At 39.0% G+C, this 19,222-nt stretch overlaps 1 protein-coding gene across 2 annotated transcripts; it reads left to right on the top strand.

Annotated features, from left to right (window-relative positions):
- Positions 1-23: 23 nt before the first annotated feature.
- ABHD17B (abhydrolase domain containing 17B, depalmitoylase) lies at positions 24-18,729 on the top strand. 2 transcript variants are annotated; one of them, XM_069002099.1, is made up of 4 exons: positions 24-205; positions 5,944-6,417; positions 16,577-16,756; positions 17,201-18,729. In XM_069002099.1, exons 2-4 carry the CDS (start codon positions 5,951-5,953, stop codon positions 17,418-17,420), a joined length of 867 nt encoding a protein of 288 aa, XP_068858200.1. In that variant the 5' UTR covers positions 24-205; positions 5,944-5,950; the 3' UTR covers positions 17,421-18,729. The 2 variants fall into 2 exon arrangements, with proteins under 2 accessions (XP_068858200.1, XP_068858199.1); XM_069002098.1 differs by lacking the exon at positions 24-205 and adding an exon at positions 4,381-4,497.
- The last annotated feature ends 493 nt before the right edge of the window (positions 18,730-19,222 follow it).

The following is a 19,222-nucleotide window of genomic DNA, read 5'->3' as shown; positions in this document are numbered from 1 at the left end:
TGTAAAGGCGAGGCGGGGCTGGCGCCGTTCCCGAGGCTGCGCGGGGCGGGATCGGCGCTGCCAGGGCCGCGCGTTCTCCGGCCGGAGCCGGGGCGCTGACGGCCGCCTCCCGCCGCGCCGTTACTCAGCACAGCCCGCGCCCCCACGCGCCGCTGACCCGGCAGTCGGGAGAGCGCGGGGCCGCCGAGCGGAGCGCCAGGTGCAGGTACGAGCTGTCCTCCTCCGGCGTTGCGGGGATGGGCGGTGTGCGAGTGACCCGCTGCCGTGGTGTGTGGGCGAGTTGTTTCCTCCTCGCAGGTCCGTCCGTGTCTCTTCCCTGGCTCAGACCCGCGGCCCGTCCGCGCCGCCTGGCGCGGGCTTGTGGCGGCCCCTGGGGCGAGCGGAAAGGCCCGCGGCAGCCACTGGCTTTTCCTCGGAGAGGCGGGCGGAGGGACTTCCGTGTCCAGCGCGAACCGGGCGGGAAGCTGCCGGCCCCGGCCACCCTCCCGCCCGTGTCCCTGTGTCGCTGGGGTCGGGGGTCTCCGCAGGTGTTGCCTGCCTCGGGGTGCCCCGGTGCTGTGGGCGATCTGTCCCGGCGCTCCCGTCTCCGTGGTCTTGCCCTGGACTCCTTTGTTGGAAACGGGCCCCCTGACTTGTGACACGGCTGTTAAAGTCTGCCTTTTCGCGGCTCTAAACAGTGCCTTTGAGTCACTGCTGTGGACTTCGGCGAAGCCCTTTTCAGGCTCAGACACCTGGGGAGTTAATTTAGTTCCCGCCAGTCTGGTTAAATGTATTCCTTCACCTTCTGCTGTTTGAGGGTGGGAGTGACGCTGCCCTCAACATTGTTCTCAGGTATTAATATAAAAGTTTAAAGTATTTGGTCAGTATTAACTAGGAAAGTTCATGACTGCGGAAATCAGAACCGCCTGAGCGCAGAGCGGTGTTGAGGGCGGAGCTCGGTGCCGGCGGCCGGCCGGCCTGCGCGCTGGGACACCGGGCTGGGGCAGCCGACACACAGCGGGGCTTCCGCGCCGGTCACCGGCGAATGGTTTTAGCAGAGCACGTCCTGGGATCACTGTCTTGCTTGAAGCATGCAAGGCATTATGTAATCGACTTAATCCCGCAGTTGTCTATCTGGAACATTTAGAGGTTTAGTTTGTTCTTCAGGTGATAAAGCATGTCTGGATTTTTCAGCTAGTGTTTCCTTTCTTTCCCTTTCTTTCCCTTTCTTTTTTCGGCTGTGACATTAGGTTTTGTTATATACAAAGCAACCAGCAGAGGACAAATAATCTCTCTCTATATAAGTTTAGATAGCTAGAATTTATGAGACTAGCAGCAGTGTTTATTTGTTTAGAATCGAATTAACCAAAGTGTAGTTTTGGTTCCATCAGACTCCTCTGTTTTCATGTAGCATGCTTTGTTTTTTGAAAACTACCTTGAATAGTTATTTCACAGTATTTCTTGGTATAGCTTTTTCATAATTGGATAGACTTCCTTTGTGTTGTTTTCTGGACTTAGTGTGTATTCTTTCTTAATATTTTCATAATCCTTTTATGTGATACTTAATCAGATACTTTTTTTTTTCACTAAACCTTTTGTTGCTTTAGCTGTTAAAAGATGTTCATATCCTTCTGTTCCATTTTTAATATAACACAGGTGTTGAAATAAATATGGGTACTTCAGTAGTGGATTGAACTCTAGTTTTCATTGTATTGTGTTCAATGAAAGGGAAGGGAAAATGCTTTAGAATTTCTTGTTTCAGTGGTATATAATGAACAGTAAAGATGGAAAAAAACCCCAATCAAACAACAGACCCACAACCAAAATATATACAAACAGCAACCAAACAAAAAAAAACCTGAACAATTTTAATATGTTGCCCATTATGGTTTGAACGACACTTAAAGTTCCAAACCAGCAGCTATATTTATGGGTTTGACTTTGTTCTTGTGAATAGTTTGTACAAAATAGGCAATTTAATTTAAATATACAATTAGAATAATTTATATTTAATGTAAATATAAGATTTCTAGATAAGTGTTCGCAAGGGTTGGGCTGCTTTTGAGACTAATACATAGTGAAGTACTTAAAGATGTGAGTAATAGGTTCCACTTTCTTGTTATGATATACAGAGATAGGAGGACAGGAATAATTGCTTATATGAAAAAAACTATATTTGTGTTATCCTAGGAATCACAAGATACATACTTGAGGTGTGCTTTAAGATTGAATAGACATTTTCCTCCTTCTGTCAGCCTTTATGAGAAGGCTAATTGCCAAATAATGAATTTAAATCACTGCCTATGGGCAGTTTTACATTTGTAATTTTATATGTTAGGTCTTTATTCATAAGAGAGTTAAAGAGATAAAATTGATAAAATGTTCAGGCCTTCCTTTTAAAAGCCATCCCAGAAGGGTTGATACAGCTTGAGTCTGTTGTATTTCTTAGCCTCTATTTCTGCAATAGTAGAGTTTTCTGCAGTTTCTTCCACAGAATTTTCATACTTAATTACTAGGGAAAGTGCAGTATAATTTTAAAGGGGATGTATATTTCTTTATTGTATTCTTTTCGTTGTTAGTATCTTTTACCAGCTGTAGGAACTGTGTTTGCAGAACAGCACTGGCATTTTTATTACTACTGAAATGTTAATTAGAAGGTGAGATAGTTGTGTTGTTGGGATGTGTTGATCTTGGAATCTGATGATGCTGTAATGAGCACAGAGATTTACATCATATGTGCTCAGAAGGTGTTAGACTATACCTTAGGTATTCACAAAATGTCTTAGTCAAATGAGTCCCATTAAAGTTACTCATCTGTACTTGTGGAACCATATGCTTAAGGTAATCTGTGGTCAGAGTTGTTTTTGCCTCAGCTTCACTAAGAATCCAGATAAAGCACACATCCAGCCTATTCACACACTCATGTGAATACAATCCATCACAGTGAATGACAAACCATTCCAGCATAATAGAAACGTTGTTTGCATTTAGTTGGAACTATTCTCCTGTGGAAGTTCAGTAGGTGTTTTGTGTGAAATTGGCTCAGTTAGTGACCCGCTGTTTTTCTTGGGTCTTCTGAGTGAAGAAAGTAGCATGTATTTGTTTTAAAGGAAAGAGTTGTTGCTGTCTATGATTTAGTTGGAGAATGACTCCAGAATCAGAATCTTTAGTTTCAGCAGGCATATTTTCCATTGCATTAAAAGATCAATATATAAAGCCTGCATTAGTCTAGCACAGGACAAAAGTAACACTTCATGTGTGGTCCTTAGCATGTCATTTGCTGTATCTGGTGACAACCCATTTTTAGCACATTTAAGCTATCTTGGGGGACAGTACCACCACATCAGCTGATTCACTGTGGTTTACTGCAGTACTGCCCTGTGCATGAATCCCACAGGCCAGCTTCCAGTTTCTTCTGAAATTACTTTGACAAATAGCAAATTTGAGTGAGATCATATTTGTAGTGTTGCTGGGCTGTTTATACTTACAGATAATGTAAATTCCTGTTCTAATTCTTTCTGACAAGTGGATTGGGAAGAAATAAGAAATTCTGTAGCTATTGTTGTATGCTGGTATAGAGTGCAATCTGCTGTTCCTGGGCAGAACCAACTATTTATATCTCACTTTTGGAGGTACATATTCTTTTAAATTTTTCACAAAAAACTGATTAACACCACCTTAGAAGAAAGTATACTATCTAACTTTGCCTTCAGCATTTCTGAAAAGGTGGGAAAACTCACTTGGAGCAGAACCATTTTAATAGTTTCTGATAGAAATATAAGTGGTTTTGAGTATTGGCTCATAAGTACTGGGGAAAAAAGGATGGAGAATCACGGGAGCTTCTTCGGACTGTGAGCATGAACGTACTAAGTAGAGGTGAAAGAAGCTGCTTCTTTGATGCTCATAACTATAAGAGAAGTAAAGAAGGAACAAACATCCCCCTCCTCCCAAAAACAGTGTCATTTTTACTATGCTTAAGACAGGCCAAACCTTTTGCTAATACACAGACTTCCTTCGTAGACTCGTTCCACTTATCCTGATTTATGGGTCTAAATGAAACTTAACGTTCACGTAAACTCATCTGACAGGGATGAGCTATTCCAAATTTGAGTGACCAATTGTCCCAATACACAAGGTTATTGTTACTTCAACTGGCAGGAATATGGTCTTTAATTCAGGACCTTCTTTAAGAGCCTATCTACCTTTTTATGGGAGCTGATCAGTACTTCCTGCCCTTTCCTACAAACTGGTAGTATTGATACCCCGTTTCTAAGCATCTGTGGTTTCCCTCTGTTTTGAAGAAAACTAGAGACCTGGGGTGAAAACTCTTAGCTGTTGCAGCCCCTTTTTTGTACCTTTTTTTTTTTTGTAGTATTCCAAGAATGCTCATGCTGTTTGTCAGACTGTCTCACTGTGCCTGTTTTTGCTGCTCTAAAAGCATGCTCCATGTAACATTCTATGCAGTATGCATTCATTCTGTACCACCAGGAACAGACCATTCACACATCCAAAATACAGGTAATTGTTCTATGATATATGTTAAAGTGTTCAAGGGCAGCAGTGCCCTTGAAGCTTTTTTAAAAAGACATTTACACATTAAAACTATGTTTCTGTACATATTTAAGGACAAAATTTCAAATGTCTAAATATTGTTAGGTATCATAATAGTTAGCAGTAAGATTTTGTTGTTGGATGACCCAAATACTTCTGGAACAGCATGGTACTGTAGACAACTGAAATCTGCTTTCTCTGTAGCTTGAGTCGAAGCCCGTATGTGGAACTGTGAAAGGGTTTATATTCACAGGGAACTGTCAGGAGATGAACTTGAGACCTGCAGATAGATTTGGTATGAAAAAGTTGTTTAAGTTAAGATGAAATGTCAGATGCCTTAACATGAGGAAAGTAGTGTAAATGCTTATCTTTGGTGTGCTGGTTTCCAGCATGGTACTTGTCAAATTTTGTTGCTCTTCTTATCTCTGAGAAAAAGTATTGCTGCGACAAAGGATTTTTCCCCCGATCCCTTCTCCCTGCTCTAAATTAAGAGAACACAGTATCTGCTTTAAAGGCAACTGCGTCTTTACCTAGCTTGCTTTAGGTGTAGGTGTGCTTACTTTTTTTTTCTCCCCCCCACTGTGAAAACCAATGCTTTTAATTGGTACTATAGATTATATTGCTTTAACAAATATCTGTGATAGAGCATTTAGTTTAGGATGTGTTCCTCAAAGCATGAAAAAACCCCAGTTTTGTCATTATTACAATCCCAATTCCTATGTGCAATACAGCTAAGAATTTCTTGGAAGTTTTGGAAATATTTATATCAGCAAGTTATGAGAAGCAAAGATAAGGTTAATGGCTACATTTTAGTGTACCAAAGCTCTACAGTGTTTCCTCAGCCAGAAGCATCATCTTGTTTTGTCTTTTAAGTTTTGATCTTCACGCACCTTTCATACTTCTCATAGTACTTGCAGGGGCCCATACCTCGTGATTTCAGGCCCATACCTCTGTATTTAGGAAATGCTGTAGTGATTTTTAGCTGCAGAAATCTGCGTAGCCTTAGGATAGTGCAACTCTGCAACATATTTTAATTGTTCTTTATAACATATGTATTTGTCAATGGGAAGAACGCTTTCCTTAATCTTAAGATGAGGAAGTTAATTTCCTCCACAGAAATTCCAAAACTCATGCTTGTTCTTTCCCTGGGTAATCATATTTTACTTTTGATATCAGTCAGGACTTTGGTGTTATAACTCCTCTTTAATAATATACTCATTGTGAAGTAACTAATAATACCAAATGATATTTTATGAAAATATGCATATATGTATTTAAGTCTTTATTTTGTTAAACATTCAAAAATTATGTATTATTTTCCAGAGATGTTATATTTACATTTTTTATTAAGTTGGGTTTTTTTGATGTCAGATTGTACCAGGAAACTGATACCATTCTCTCTTCCTGTTTCAGACAGAAGATGAATAATCTTTCCTTTAGTGAACTGTGTTGCCTGTTCTGTTGTCCACCATGCCCCGGGAAAATTGCCTCCAAGCTGGCATTCTTACCTCCTGATCCCACATACACACTGATGTGTGATGAGAGTGGTAGTCGCTGGACTTTACATCTCTCAGAGCGAGCGGACTGGCAATACTCTTCTAGAGAAAAAGATGCCATTGAGTGCTTCATGACTAGAACAAGTAAAGGCAACAGGATTGCCTGCATGTTTGTGCGCTGCTCACCTAATGCCAAGTACACTTTGCTCTTCTCACATGGAAATGCTGTTGACCTGGGTCAGATGAGCAGCTTTTATATAGGACTGGGTTCACGGGTTAATTGCAACATATTCTCATATGATTATTCTGGGTATGGTGCAAGTTCTGGAAAGCCAACAGAGAAGAACCTGTATGCTGACATTGATGCTGCTTGGGTGGCTCTTAGAACAAGGTAAGACATTAGTTGCCATTTTTCTTCTACAGCATGCTTGTCAAATGGTTTACTTCATGTGCAACAGTAGCTGAAACAGCAGTGCTGTGTTTTAGAATTAGTGGATTCATATCCAAGCTGACTGGTGGTGCCTTGTGCTGAAGGCATTGTCAGTATTAAGCAGGATCAGTGCAGAGTTCTTATATACTGGAAAAATTGAAATGGAATTAAATTTAATAAGCTGTGATTTAATCTTGAATGGTTAGAGGATCATCCTTATTGTCATAGTTTGGAATCTTCTCAGCTGCAAAAATTCAAAAGGTGGGAAAAATCTATAATAATTGATACCCCAGTAATTGACCCGTTGTTGTGATGTGCATATGAGAAAATGAAGGTTGTTTCTTCAGATAATTTCCATCATCTACTTTTTTTGTAGGGAGGGGCAGAGTAAAGGCTGGTACAAGAGAACTTGGTGAGACTATTTCTGTATGGTGTTGAAATCACCATTGTTTCAGAATTCCAACTAGCAGCTACAGCATTTCCAAAGAGAGAAACATCTTTTTGCTTTATATAGAAAGCTATCTTCACAAAATATAATGTGTGGGAGAGGTTGTAATGGATCTGTGTAAATATGTCATGGTGGGAACAAAACCAGAGGAATTCGGAGCAGTGATGTTAACTCAAGCAGAATAAAAATGGGCAAGAAAAAAAATGCAAATGGAAGGATGTTATTTCAGCAATTTTGGTGTTCTAAGCCTCTGGTTTTGTGGGAGATAAAATAGCAAGATGAAAGACTGTGAATGCATTCACTGATACAGGTGAGAATCCTATAGAATCCTGCACCAAATAAGTGCAGTTTCTCTAATTTGAGAGCGTTTTTCACAGTAATTTGTTCCATTTAGATCAATATTCTTATGTTACAAGTACTCAAACTACAAAAAAAAATTTTTTTAAGTAATATGCAGTTATAACTGCTCACCAGAAAAATCCCAACACACTGTGTATTTTACACCAAAAAGTTGTAAAAACCTGAAGCATGTTGTTATGGCTTGGTTGTTGCAACTTGAGCATCCTGTTTAATAATTATGGTATCAGGGACATGACTTAGTGTAAGGACACGTGGACTCTAAATCCTGGATCCTGGTAGTTGTCACAGTGAGTTTAGAACTTCATCACTGTAGTATTAATGAGCAGATTATCACTTTTCAGTGTTTTAAATACAGGTAACCTTGCATTCCTTTTACATTATAACAACAGTATGATACTTCTTTTCAAAGAAGCATATTTTATCCATGTATTAAGTAGGGGAGAAGCTTGTTATCATAAACCTTATTCAACCACAGGGTTGAATGAACCAACCTGTGGTTGAGGTTTTCAGCCTCATCTATTGAAAAACATGTATACTATGTTGTTAGCTTAGCTTTTCGGTGTTTATTTTTATTACAGTGGAAAGTTGAGATATGACTGTTCATAAGCCAAGAGCTGCAACAGGTGCACTCTTAACTGGTTTGCAGCTGGTAGGTGATCTGGAAGTTAGCTACTCAGTGGAGTACCCAGTAACATTGACCAAAAGCATGATGTGGTTTGGGAACAATGTGGAAGAGAACTAGATGGTGAAACATAATACTTTGTCAGTTTACAGGCTCTGTTTTATAAACTAATTTGTAATTATTGTCTCTTCTTTCTCATAATGAATGTCTGAATAGAAAACCTACAAGGAAATGTGATTGCAGTTTGCATTCTCACTTCAATTCTTAAGAAATGAAGTGTACTTTCTCTAAACAAATTAGATTGTTCATAATTCATAGGACACAGGCTAATGGCTTTAAACTGAAAGAGGGTAGATTGAGATTAGATATAAGAAAGAAATTCTTTTCCTGTGATGACGATGAGGCACTGGAGCAGTGCTGCCCAGCGAAGTTGCCAAGAGAAGAACAGGTTGCCCAGAGAAATTGTGGGCAACTTCCCCATCCCCGGAAGTGTTCCAAGGCCAGGTTGAATGGAGCTTTCAGCAAATTGGTCTAGTAGAAGGTATCCCTGCCCTTTGCAGGGAAGGTGGAATTACTGGGTCTTTAAAGGTCCCTTTCAACCCAAACTATTTTATGGTTGTAATGTCCTATCTAAGTGTGCTCTTTTGTGAGCAGACATTGTTGGGGGGACCTCTAAATATATCTTAGAAGATATTCTTATGTTCAAGAATGACCTCACCTCAGTCGCTTTTTTTGTCTGCCTTTTTTTTTTTATTACTTCACCTCCTATAGAAATCAGGAAATTCTGTAGAGTGTATAAAATTTGCATTGGTCTGCCCAACTTGTGAATTTCACACGTGAACTGGATTTGGTCTGCTGCTGAAAAAGAGGTTCATGTTACTAGTTACACCTGTAGTACTTAGAACAGCTTTCCAGTTGGCAGACCTGGTCTCATCCTTGTATCTGAGAACTGGATGTATCAGGGAGAAGTTCATGACTCTGGATATACTGGCTCACAGTTTGGTTATCCAGCCATGGTATTCTCTTGAGCCCTGAGACAGTGCTCAGCTGTGTTAAAATACATACGTGGACCAGAACAGAGCCTTTGAGCATTTGCTGCAGCCTTGATTCACTTTCATAGCATAAACTGTTCTGTCAGTTTTGTACTGGCACCATCTTTAACATTTATAACTAATTCTGCAAAACAAATTAATTCATTGGATTGTTTGTAGGATAAATGTGAGTATAGCTATAACTCCTTGGAAATTCTTGTTGATGAGATGAGAAAGGGACCCTGGACTTTTAAACTGTGCCTCACAATTTGTGATGTGATGAAGAAAAGAATGGAGAAGTTACCTTTGGAGACTCATCAGTTATCCATAGCTCCCTGCATTCCCTGTTCTGAAAAATGGAATCATAGAACCCAGCACTTAAAAGGTGTTTCTGGGGTAATTGAAATGCTGATGCGGACTTAATTGTACAGTCAACAAAACCACTTGTGGTGAAGACTTGCTAGCATCTTAGGTTTTGTGTCTTGGAAAGACAATCCACATACTCACTTATGAGTAAATCAGCACAGCTGTCCAGTGGAGACTGGACACCTGGAGTGAAATAGTCTGGAACTCATATTGAGGGTGATGATGGGATTTTGCTGTGAGTGTTAACACTCATGTAAGTAAATACGGAAAGCTAGTTTGGCAGCCTATCAGAACAGGTAAACAGCAGATGTAGATGCTGAGTTGTGTCCCTATTGTTACCTTCTTTGAGTATTTTAATAGGAAGCAGTAGCTACTACGTGTGTGGATGATGGCTATGAAAGAAGATAGTGTGATTCACTACCTTCATCAGGTTTGGAAAAGTCATACGTTATTGCATATTCATGTGCATGGGACTGTATAAAAGCTGCAAGTGAGGACATTCTTTCTCTGATTGTCATAGCTACCAAATGTTGAAATACCAGGAGTCATTTTGGGATACGCCTATTTTCTGCTGTTCTGGTCTCTGAAGGCCTTTGATGACACCCTAGCAAGGGTGGAAAGGTTTAACCAGCCCCAGGCAAATGCAGGGCAAGTGGCGCTCATTCAGAAACCTCTGAAGACTTGCCAGAATTGCCTCATGACCAGATTTACCTGTAAGAAGCCAAACAGCCCTTTCATTGTTGGTTATCATGGACTGTGTAGTAGTTGAAAAATTGAAGGGTAAATCTCACCATCAGATGATGTGTCACAGTGGACAGAATGTCCATAATTTGAACAGCCAGGTGTAGGAATACTGTTGAATCTGTTTGGATGTTGGCCATAAGTGTTCATTTGACAATTCACAAATTACTTTTTTTTCATTCAGAAATGGGAGGGAAGGTTCAACTAGAAGTTGAGGTACCCTAACTTTGTACATTTGGAGAGAAATGGAGGTTTTATTTGAATTAGGGAAAAGTAGCTCAATTATCATGGAAGAAAAATCTTGACAATAGAACGAGTGTATTGGTAGCATTTTAAAGTTTAGAAAAGGCCAAACTGTCATGAGAGAGGCAGAGAAGGTGCAGTTTGATTACTATGTGAGCAATGGGCTTGCCTCTCATAAAACATAGATCCTTTTTTCTTACTCCCCCTGTAAAATATTGTATACACAAGAAGGAGAATGTGCATATCAGTTGAGGAAGAGCTGTATGCTCGTAAATTTTATTCATGGCCTGGAATATTGATAGTTAAGGTGTGAATAATGTTCATGCCTTTCATGTTCTACAACTTACAGTTGTAATTTCATGTGTTATGTCCATGATGACAAGATTCTGAATGTGCACTGAAAATTCCCTCAGGATGTTCCCCCTTGTTTCATGTGCCCCACGTGCTGTGTTGGTTTTCTAAATGTGTGTCGCAATAGCTTCACAAACCGTAGCTTCTGTGGAGTATCTAGCCGCTCTTTATTTGTGTGAGCCTGAAAAGCTACTATGGAAAATGTACACTTTTAAGGTTGATTTTTATCAATACTTTATTTCATTGTTGTAAATCAAATCCTCTAGATTAAGAGCCATTGTTCAGAAGTAAAAAATAAATTATTTTCTTTCTCCCCTATGCATATCCAGATCAAAACGGCAGGTATTTTTTAAAAGCTGGACAGTGTAGCATGGTAATTTCTGCTGGTATTTGTTTCTTAGAGGTAACTGGAGTTAAAAAAAAAAAAGAAAAATGAAAAGAAACAATAAAACTCTACCTACTTTGTTACAGCCAGACACGCATTTTGCACTTTGCGTATTGCACATCATGGTAATGTGATATATATCCAGTGAAAATATAAAATAAGGTGAATATCCAAAATAAGTGCAGTATATCCAATTAAAGTGTTCAAGGAAAGGTCAGACAGCACTTTGAGCAACTTGATTCAGTGAAATATTACCTCTTTATGTCAGGGATCTGGTCTATATCACGTTCCAACCCAAACTGTTCTACAATGCCATGAAGAGAAAAAAAAGAAAGTGGAGGGTCAGAGAAAAGGTGGACCACCACTAAGGTAAGTGTTTAGTAAAGTGCAGAAAAGGTCTTGTAACAGAGAAGTATCAAGGAAATGGTGGAAGAGTTTCTGCTAAATCACATGAAGTTCATCACAAAGGAAAAAAAAAAAAAGAATATTTAGCTGTTTAGCAGTTCTTTTCCTACCAGAAGCTGAAAAGATTAGGCCAGGAGTGTTTAGAGTTGCCTCTTTTACAGGAAACCATCTATATCTGGTCAGCATATGTAGGGCCACAGAAAGGGGTACTGGCTTCATTAGTTTTAGCTTGGGCCCTGGTTCCAGGCAGTGGTCTGATGGGACAGTTACAACTTTTTGGCTCCTTCCTCAGCCCACCAGTGGCATGCTGTTTCTTGCCTGTCCCTGAAGACAGACAGCACAAAGGAGCACAAAAGTAGTTGCACCACTACTCCCAGACAAGATTTATATAGTTTCTTTAACTAACTGTTAAGGCCTAATGAGGGGGATCTCATAGCTGAAGCTGCAAATAGGAAAGTGGTTCTTTTGTTTGCCAGTAGCTTAGGTTTGCAGTAACATCAGCCTGTGCCTTTAGCATGGTGATGAGGCAGATATTCAGGGTGCGCAGATACTCTGTGAGCACATCAGAAAGCTTATGTGAACACAGGTTCTATGTCACAACTGCTCTTTAAATTCCATCTGATTTCCAGACAGCTAGCCTTTAAGTGTGTGAACATAAAGGATGAATCGGGTGTTGAAAGGAATTGAAATCTCAATTGTTTTGGGAAAGAGAAAGATGTTTCAGTCAGCCTTCAAACTGCAGACAGTATTTTTGGTTTTGTACCAATTATCTGGTTTTGTACCAGATTCTGCCCAGAATAACTTGTCCCCAAGTAACAGTGCTTTCTCTGAGAAGGTACATCTATGCATACCTACTTCAAAGGTTTTGTTTGAAGGTCCTTTTTGGTGATTAGGGCTTAAAAAAAATCCCCAAACATAAAAAACACCCTCCATTACCATCACACCCACATTGAAGGTCTGTCTATGATGACACAAGTTATCTAAGATTACTTGAGTAGACAACAGTGTTTACATTAGTTCTATTATCAACATAATGAGCTTTCAAAGATAGCAACAGTTTTGCATGTCTTTAACCTCTTGTAACCAGAGGAACTACTTGAAGTGTATGGCTCTGTAAATGTCATGTTCCCCTTCCTCAGAATGGCCTGTACTTATAAGGCACTGATTAAGAGAACAATGTTACTGCCACTTTTTCTCTTGATCTGACACTCCTGCTTTGGGAGACAGGTATGTAGTCAACTCATAATTTGATACAAAATTTTGTGGAGTTTAACTGGCATTTATGAATAGCAAAAGGAATAGACAAATTTTATGAGTAGGAACTTAACAACAGTTACTTTTCAATAGTTTTTCTGTTTTAGATTGTAAAGTGATACTTCTGAGAGATAGTGACAGAGGGATAGTTGGGCTCTTTCTTTTTCCCAAACGTTTCAGAAGCCTGTTGTATTGGGCTTGTATGGCCAAGCTTTGGTAGCAGGGGGGCTACCTTCTGTGAGAAGCTGCCACAGGCTCCCTCCATGTCTGGCAGAGCCAGTTTGTGTCAGTTCCAGAGATGAATGTGCTGCTGGCCAAGGCTGGGCCAATTAGAAATGTTGGTACTGCCTCTGGGATAACATATTTAAGAAGAAGAGGAAAAAAAGCAATCATTGCACAATTCTAATTTCAGCCAGATAAGAGTGGGGTGAGAACACGTGATGGGAACAGCCCTCCAGACACCAGGGTCATTGGAGAAGGAGGGGGAAGAGATGCTCCAGGCATTGGAGCTGAGATTCCCCTGCTGCCTATGGTGAGGCAGCTGTGCCCCTGCAGCCCTTGGAGATCCATGGGGATGCAGAAATCCACCCACAGCCCAGGAAAGAGCCCCACACCAGAGCAATGGATGTCTGAAGGGAGGCTGTGACTCCATGGGAGACCCGTGGAGAGAGGAGCCCACACTGGAGCAGCCTGTCCTTGAAAGACTGCACCCTGTGGAAGAGTGACCCATGTTGCAGCAGTTTGAGGGGGACTGTTGCCCGTGGGATGGACTCACATCAGAGAAGTTCATGGAGAGCTGTCTTGCATGAGAGAGACCCCATGATGAGCAGGGGAAGGACTCCTCACCCTGAGCAGCGAGAGAAAAGTGATGAACTGACCATAACCCCCATTCCCTGTCTCACTGTGCTGCTGGGGTAGGCAGTAGAGCTGGGAAGGAGAGGGATGTAAGGAGGGTGTTTTTAAGGTCTATTTTTACTTCTAATTATCCTGCTCTGATTTTGTTAGTAATAAGTTTACTTAATATCTCTATTTCTGGCTGGTTTTGCCCATGATGGTATTTGATGAGGAATCTCTCCCAGTCCTTGTCTCAACCCATGAGCCCTTCATTAAATTTTCTGTACAGCTGTGGAGCAGAGTGAGAGAGCTGCTTTGGTGGGTGCCTGTCTGCTGCACCCGTTCAAGAGAAGAGGGAAGACTGGAAACAGTAGGTGTTGATCTCTGTTTTCCAAGCTGCTTGGAGTTTGTTATTTGGGAGGCAGGGGTTTGATTATTTAGGTTTCTTTCTCTTCAAGCCAGAATATTCAGAAGCACCACTTCTGGTTATTGACCTCATTATTTTAATTTACAGATTGCAGAACATGTAGTTTCAGGCAGGCACTGTGAGGCAATCTACTTGACTGTGATGGAGAGAGGATTACTTTAATCCAGATATCATAAATGCTTTACTTGGCTTATTTTTTTGTAGCCATCATTTATCTATGTTTAAGTTGAAAGAATTTGAACAAAAATAGGGGAAAGAATAATGAGAAAGAGAAGAAAATATGTTCCCAAATGTACATTTTAAGTTGTTCTTTAAATTCTTGTTCAATGGCCTGTATCTTGTAGAACTCAACATCCAAGGAAATTCAAGTGTGATAATTGGCAAGATTCATTATTTGAAAACTGTTATATCATAATATGCTGTGCAAGCCGCATGCTGTACTAGTTACGTGAAGTGTCAGGTATTAATGCAAGTTTTGTTCAGATTATGTTGGAAGGAGGGAAAGCCATACTGTACTTTCAGAATGGACAAACGTGATGTGAATTGGGAGATTAATTGTAAAAGGATAGGTGCTAAGTTGTTCTCAGGTGTTTCAGAAGAGATGCAGAAATAGCAAAGGCCTTTGATTTGTTTTTTGTTTCAAAGCTTTAATTTATTTTTGTGTTGGAATTTTGAGAAAATATTGTTAATGCTTGAAATTGCTTATTCTTTGAGAACTGCTGTGAGGTGGATGGCCTGCTAGTAGTTCCAGGCTGATGATCAAGACTTAGAGCTTTAGAAGTCTTAATTTGATCATGATCTGATTGACTAGAAACTCTTTCTAGGAAACACTGATAGTAATTAAGTAGTCATGATGTAGCAAGATTCCTGTGTCAGACAGAGACTGTCTCTGTGCTAATACTTTAAAAGCTTTTACATTTCACTCTATCAGAACCCAATTTAAATAAACAGATGAATGAAGTAGACAATGTTAGATGTGAACAGTGGGCTTTAAACCCAATTTATCAAGTTATTGGTGTGCCTAATTTGTTCTGCTACTGATATGTAACATTTAAGTATTACTACAATCTTGAAATCATCCTGTGTACATATTTTTTAATTAACTGTTTATTATATACTGATGCAACTTAGGGGATGTTTTTTCTGGCTTATTGAGAAGTACTTGTGAATTTGGGGGGAGGTATTTTTTTTGTTGATAATTTGAATGTCTTGGTACACATGAAATATCTTTTTTCCTATCATTCCTGATTTTGAGTCTTTTAGACTTTACAGATTTTAGTGTTTGGTTTCCTACACAGTTACTATTCAGTTATTATGTTTATAAGATACTGGAGAATCTTTCATTACTTCTGCTCCCCTGACTTTACTGGAGGTATGCAAAATATACTAACTTGATAACTTCTTCGTGAGTTTGGGTGTTGTTATATAGTGTTGACAGAAAAGATGCATGCCTTTTTTGTAGACAAGGTAACAGGTGCACTTTCCTACACTTGATTTTCCTACACTAGAGTTGTAGAGGCACGCATCAAACTTAGCTCATGCTGTTCCACAGTGGCACTAGGCTAGGCTGCTCTTCAAAAGTTGAATAAGTTTTTAATAATGTATGAGGACAGTGATTTGGGTTTGGGTTTTTTGGTTTGGTTTTGGGCCTTTTTTAGAGGTGATGGGGAGAAGTTGGTTTGTTTGCTGCGTTTTGGAGGAGGCAGTTGTTGGGTTTGGGTTTTTTTGTGTATGGGGTTTTCTTCGTTTTGTTTTTAATGCAATGTAGTATCCCTTGCTGTTCAAGCTACTTCCTTTCCCAAGTATAGATACACTGCAGTCTGAGCTGTGCTAAGAGTACCTGGTTGGTACAGGGCAATGGATCAGCCACTCACTTCTGTTCCAGGCACTGTTCTTGGCCACATTACCATTCTCCTTAGAGGCTTTTTCCCATATAACCTGGGTAGCAATTGCTCTTTGTATTCACACTTATGCCGAAAAATATATTAAACAGACTTGTGTGTTAACTAGATATTTCTTTTGTTTACCACTGTTAATTGCATCTTATTAGGAGGGAGGCTTTAACTTTAATTCTGTATTCCCTGTTGGGCTGTCTTGCTTATGGATTAGGTCAATAAGAACAAGCTTCTTGGCTAATCCATGGAATGATCAGTATTATTATACTGATCACTGTCAGTATGGCCATGCTTTAAGTCTCACTAAATTTATAAAAAATGTTACCAGCTTGCAGTTTTTATCAGGTAACAGAAGAGTAAAGCTGACCAAATTTTTGCAGGGTTGATTATGCTTCATTTGGTGATAACCAGGCACTAACCAGTCCTCTGCTGTAGGTCCACTGGACTTAACAGTAAATACTTTTAACAAGTACAGAAGTCACACTGCATTCACAAATCCATATTTAAAAAATTAAATCATTATTTCAATATCATTCAGGCATAAGGAAAAAAAAAATACTGCAAATAGAAAGTAAATAATTGCATGTTTTAGTCAGGAATGTCATAGAACACACTTGCTTGTTCTCCTACCAGCTCCTGTTTCATAGTTGATACCCTTCCAAAACTTTATGTCTTCAGAAATGCTTTTTTTGCCTTGCTCTCTAGGTTTTGTCTGCTTCATTTTCTATGCCACTTTTTAAACTTTTTAAATTTTCTAGGTATGGAATTCGCCCTGAAAATGTGATTATATATGGCCAGAGTATAGGCACGGTACCATCTGTGGATCTTGCCGCTAGGTATGAAAGTGCCGCTGTAATTCTTCATTCTCCGCTGACCTCAGGAATGCGAGTAGCTTTTCCTGATACAAAGAAGACATACTGCTTTGATGCATTCCCAAAGTAAGTTGTAGGATTTTTTTTTTTACTTAGCATGCATTTTCTCTATTACAGAAGTTTTCTACTAGAGAAACAAGTAGTCTGGCAAATTCTCTGAAATTTTTTTCAAAGGTTTAATAAAACAATTGGAGAAAAATCAGTGGATAACATCAAAGAGGAATGTTTGATTTGAAGAAATTTACAAAACTTTGTATACCTTCTAGGCACTTTGCATCTCCAATCATTTTAGTGGATATCTGTGAACAAGTAATTCATTTTCCTATATGTAACACGTAAATCCTTAGTAGTTCTATCCAGTGAATTGTTAGTCTGGGTAACAGTGAACAAAGTCTTTCACAATATGTTTTTTAAGACTGAAAAACTAAGTAGATCTTAACTGAAGAAAATTGCTGTCATGTATTTCAGAACTATGCCATTGTTTTCATAGATATAATCTTTTTCTTACAGCATTGACAAAATTTCTAAAATAACATCTCCTGTCTTAATAATCCATGGAACTGAAGATGAAGTAATAGACTTTTCACATGGCCTAGCATTATTTGAGCGTTGCCAGAGACCTGTAGAACCACTGTGGGTAGAAGGAGCAGGCCATAATGATGTGGAACTCTATGGACAGTACCTTGAAAGATTAAAACGGTTTGTGTCTCAGGAACTGGTGAACTTGTAACTTTTGTTGTATATTTACACATTTTTTTCATTTCACTGCAGAACTGCACACCTTGATAAATACGTAACTTAAAACCTGAATGTTGTGTTTTCAAATCATCTTGGTTGCCTTCGTTAAATGTACAGGTAATGATTTGTCAACATAATTAATGAAGGTTTTAATGCCAGCATTATAAACTGGAATTACATGATCATGCAGTCAGACTTGGCAGTTCATATTTCTTTGTGTGAGGTTTTTTCTTCTTAGATGTGAAGAAAAAAAATCACAAGGAGTACTGTAAGAAAATTTAATTATATAAAACCAAATGCTGTAAAAGTGTTGCCAAGTGCTTTAGCATATCAAAAACAAGTTTATAAATATTTTTTAAACACCTCAAAGTGTACTGTGACTTACTCTGTTGCACAGGTGTAATTAAAAAATTCTAAGCAGTAGTTCTGTAAAAATGTAATAGCCATGAAGTTTGAGCAAATACTAATGTATGTAATAAGAATAAACAGTCACTGGAAATGACCAATGCCCTGTTATAGGAAGAGGGGGGCAAAATAGATAAATTTTCCCATATTTTTCATTCATTTTTTGCTTAGTTTAACTTTAGTTATTTTGTACTCATGTTGTCCCTTAGCTTTCAGGATGATAAAATGTACCCACTCATGTTCTCAGGAGTCCTAATCTTGCCAAAATAATGCCACAAGTTATTATTGTAATGCAAGTATCATTCACGTGATTGCTACTGAGGCCACAAAATACCTCTTTGAAACCAGTAAGACATTTAAAACCTAGAAGACTTCTTGAACCATGTAGTTTGAAACACTGATTGTCTAGAGCCGCAGTGTGTCATTAAGAAGAACCTTGATGTTTATCTGACATTGTAATAAACAGTTTGAACTTTGCAGTTGTCTGATCAGGCTTAATTTTGGATGTTTAGTGTAAAAGTTTGTTTTTTGAGTATTGTATGGAAATTTTACTAATCAGGCCTGGGTGTGGTGGGAGGAGTGGCAAGAAGAGAATATTGACATTTTTCTATTAACTCATTGTGAAATAAACTTAAATTGCCTTTCCCTTGAATGCATTTGGTGTGAATAAAACTATGAAAAATAAACTTAATTATATGTAGCCTGATTGTAAACAAAATAATATTCCAACAATACACACTGTGCTTCTAAGGCCTTATGTAGTTTAATTGTTCTGCTTGTTTTTTGTGATTGAGATTATTGTATACTTAAATGTAGCTTTGAGTATTGTGAAAACTTTGGTTAAGATGTGTTGATTAACAGTAAACAATATTCCACAAACTTGCAGTTTTCTTTTTTTTTTTTTTCCCAAAAAATAGCAGCAGTTGATTGCAGTATCAAAATACTTAGCAACTCCTCATGTGTTCTAGGAAATCTGACATCTAAAGCAGTAGCCCATTGTTACCAATTGCCAGCACACTTCTTTATCAGCAGCTACTGTTCTGATCATCCACCCACCCCATGCCTCACCTTACTACAATTTGCCATTCAGCATATAGGCTTTCTGCTGCAAAGCTGCTTATAAACTATTTCCTTCTTTGAAATTAAAAGGACTTATTGTCTCGTGCACTTTGGTGAGTTAATTGAGTAGAAAGAAATTTATTCTCCAGCATCTAGGTTCTTGTTTGGCTCTTTGATCAAGTATGCTTCAATGAGTTTTGAAATTCAGAGTATATTCAGGAAAAACAACATTAGACTTAAGGATTTTCATCTTAATTCAAGACTTTTGGATACAGGTGTGTAACTCAGCTTTATTACATTGTGTTTGATACATAGCTTGATTTCCTACTT

Source organism: Aphelocoma coerulescens, assembly GCF_041296385.1.
Source record: "Aphelocoma coerulescens isolate FSJ_1873_10779 chromosome Z unlocalized genomic scaffold, UR_Acoe_1.0 ChrZ, whole genome shotgun sequence".
In the NCBI taxonomy this organism is placed as follows: Eukaryota; Metazoa; Chordata; class Aves; order Passeriformes; family Corvidae; genus Aphelocoma; species Aphelocoma coerulescens.
Note: the sequence above shows the minus strand (reverse complement) of the source record. Positions and strands in the feature narration are given on the sequence as shown.

Excerpts from the sequence above, each read along its gene's own strand:
- ABHD17B (XM_069002098.1), top strand. The coding sequence starts at position 4,445 with ATGCATTCATTCTGTACCACCAGGAACAGACCATTCACACATCCAAAA. Across the intron at positions 6,418-16,576 it reads TGGGTGGCTCTTAGAACAAG|GTATGGAATTCGCCCTGAAA; the intron begins GTAAGACATTAG and ends TAAATTTTCTAG. Across the intron at positions 16,757-17,200 it reads TGCTTTGATGCATTCCCAAA|CATTGACAAAATTTCTAAAA; the intron begins GTAAGTTGTAGG and ends TTTTTCTTACAG.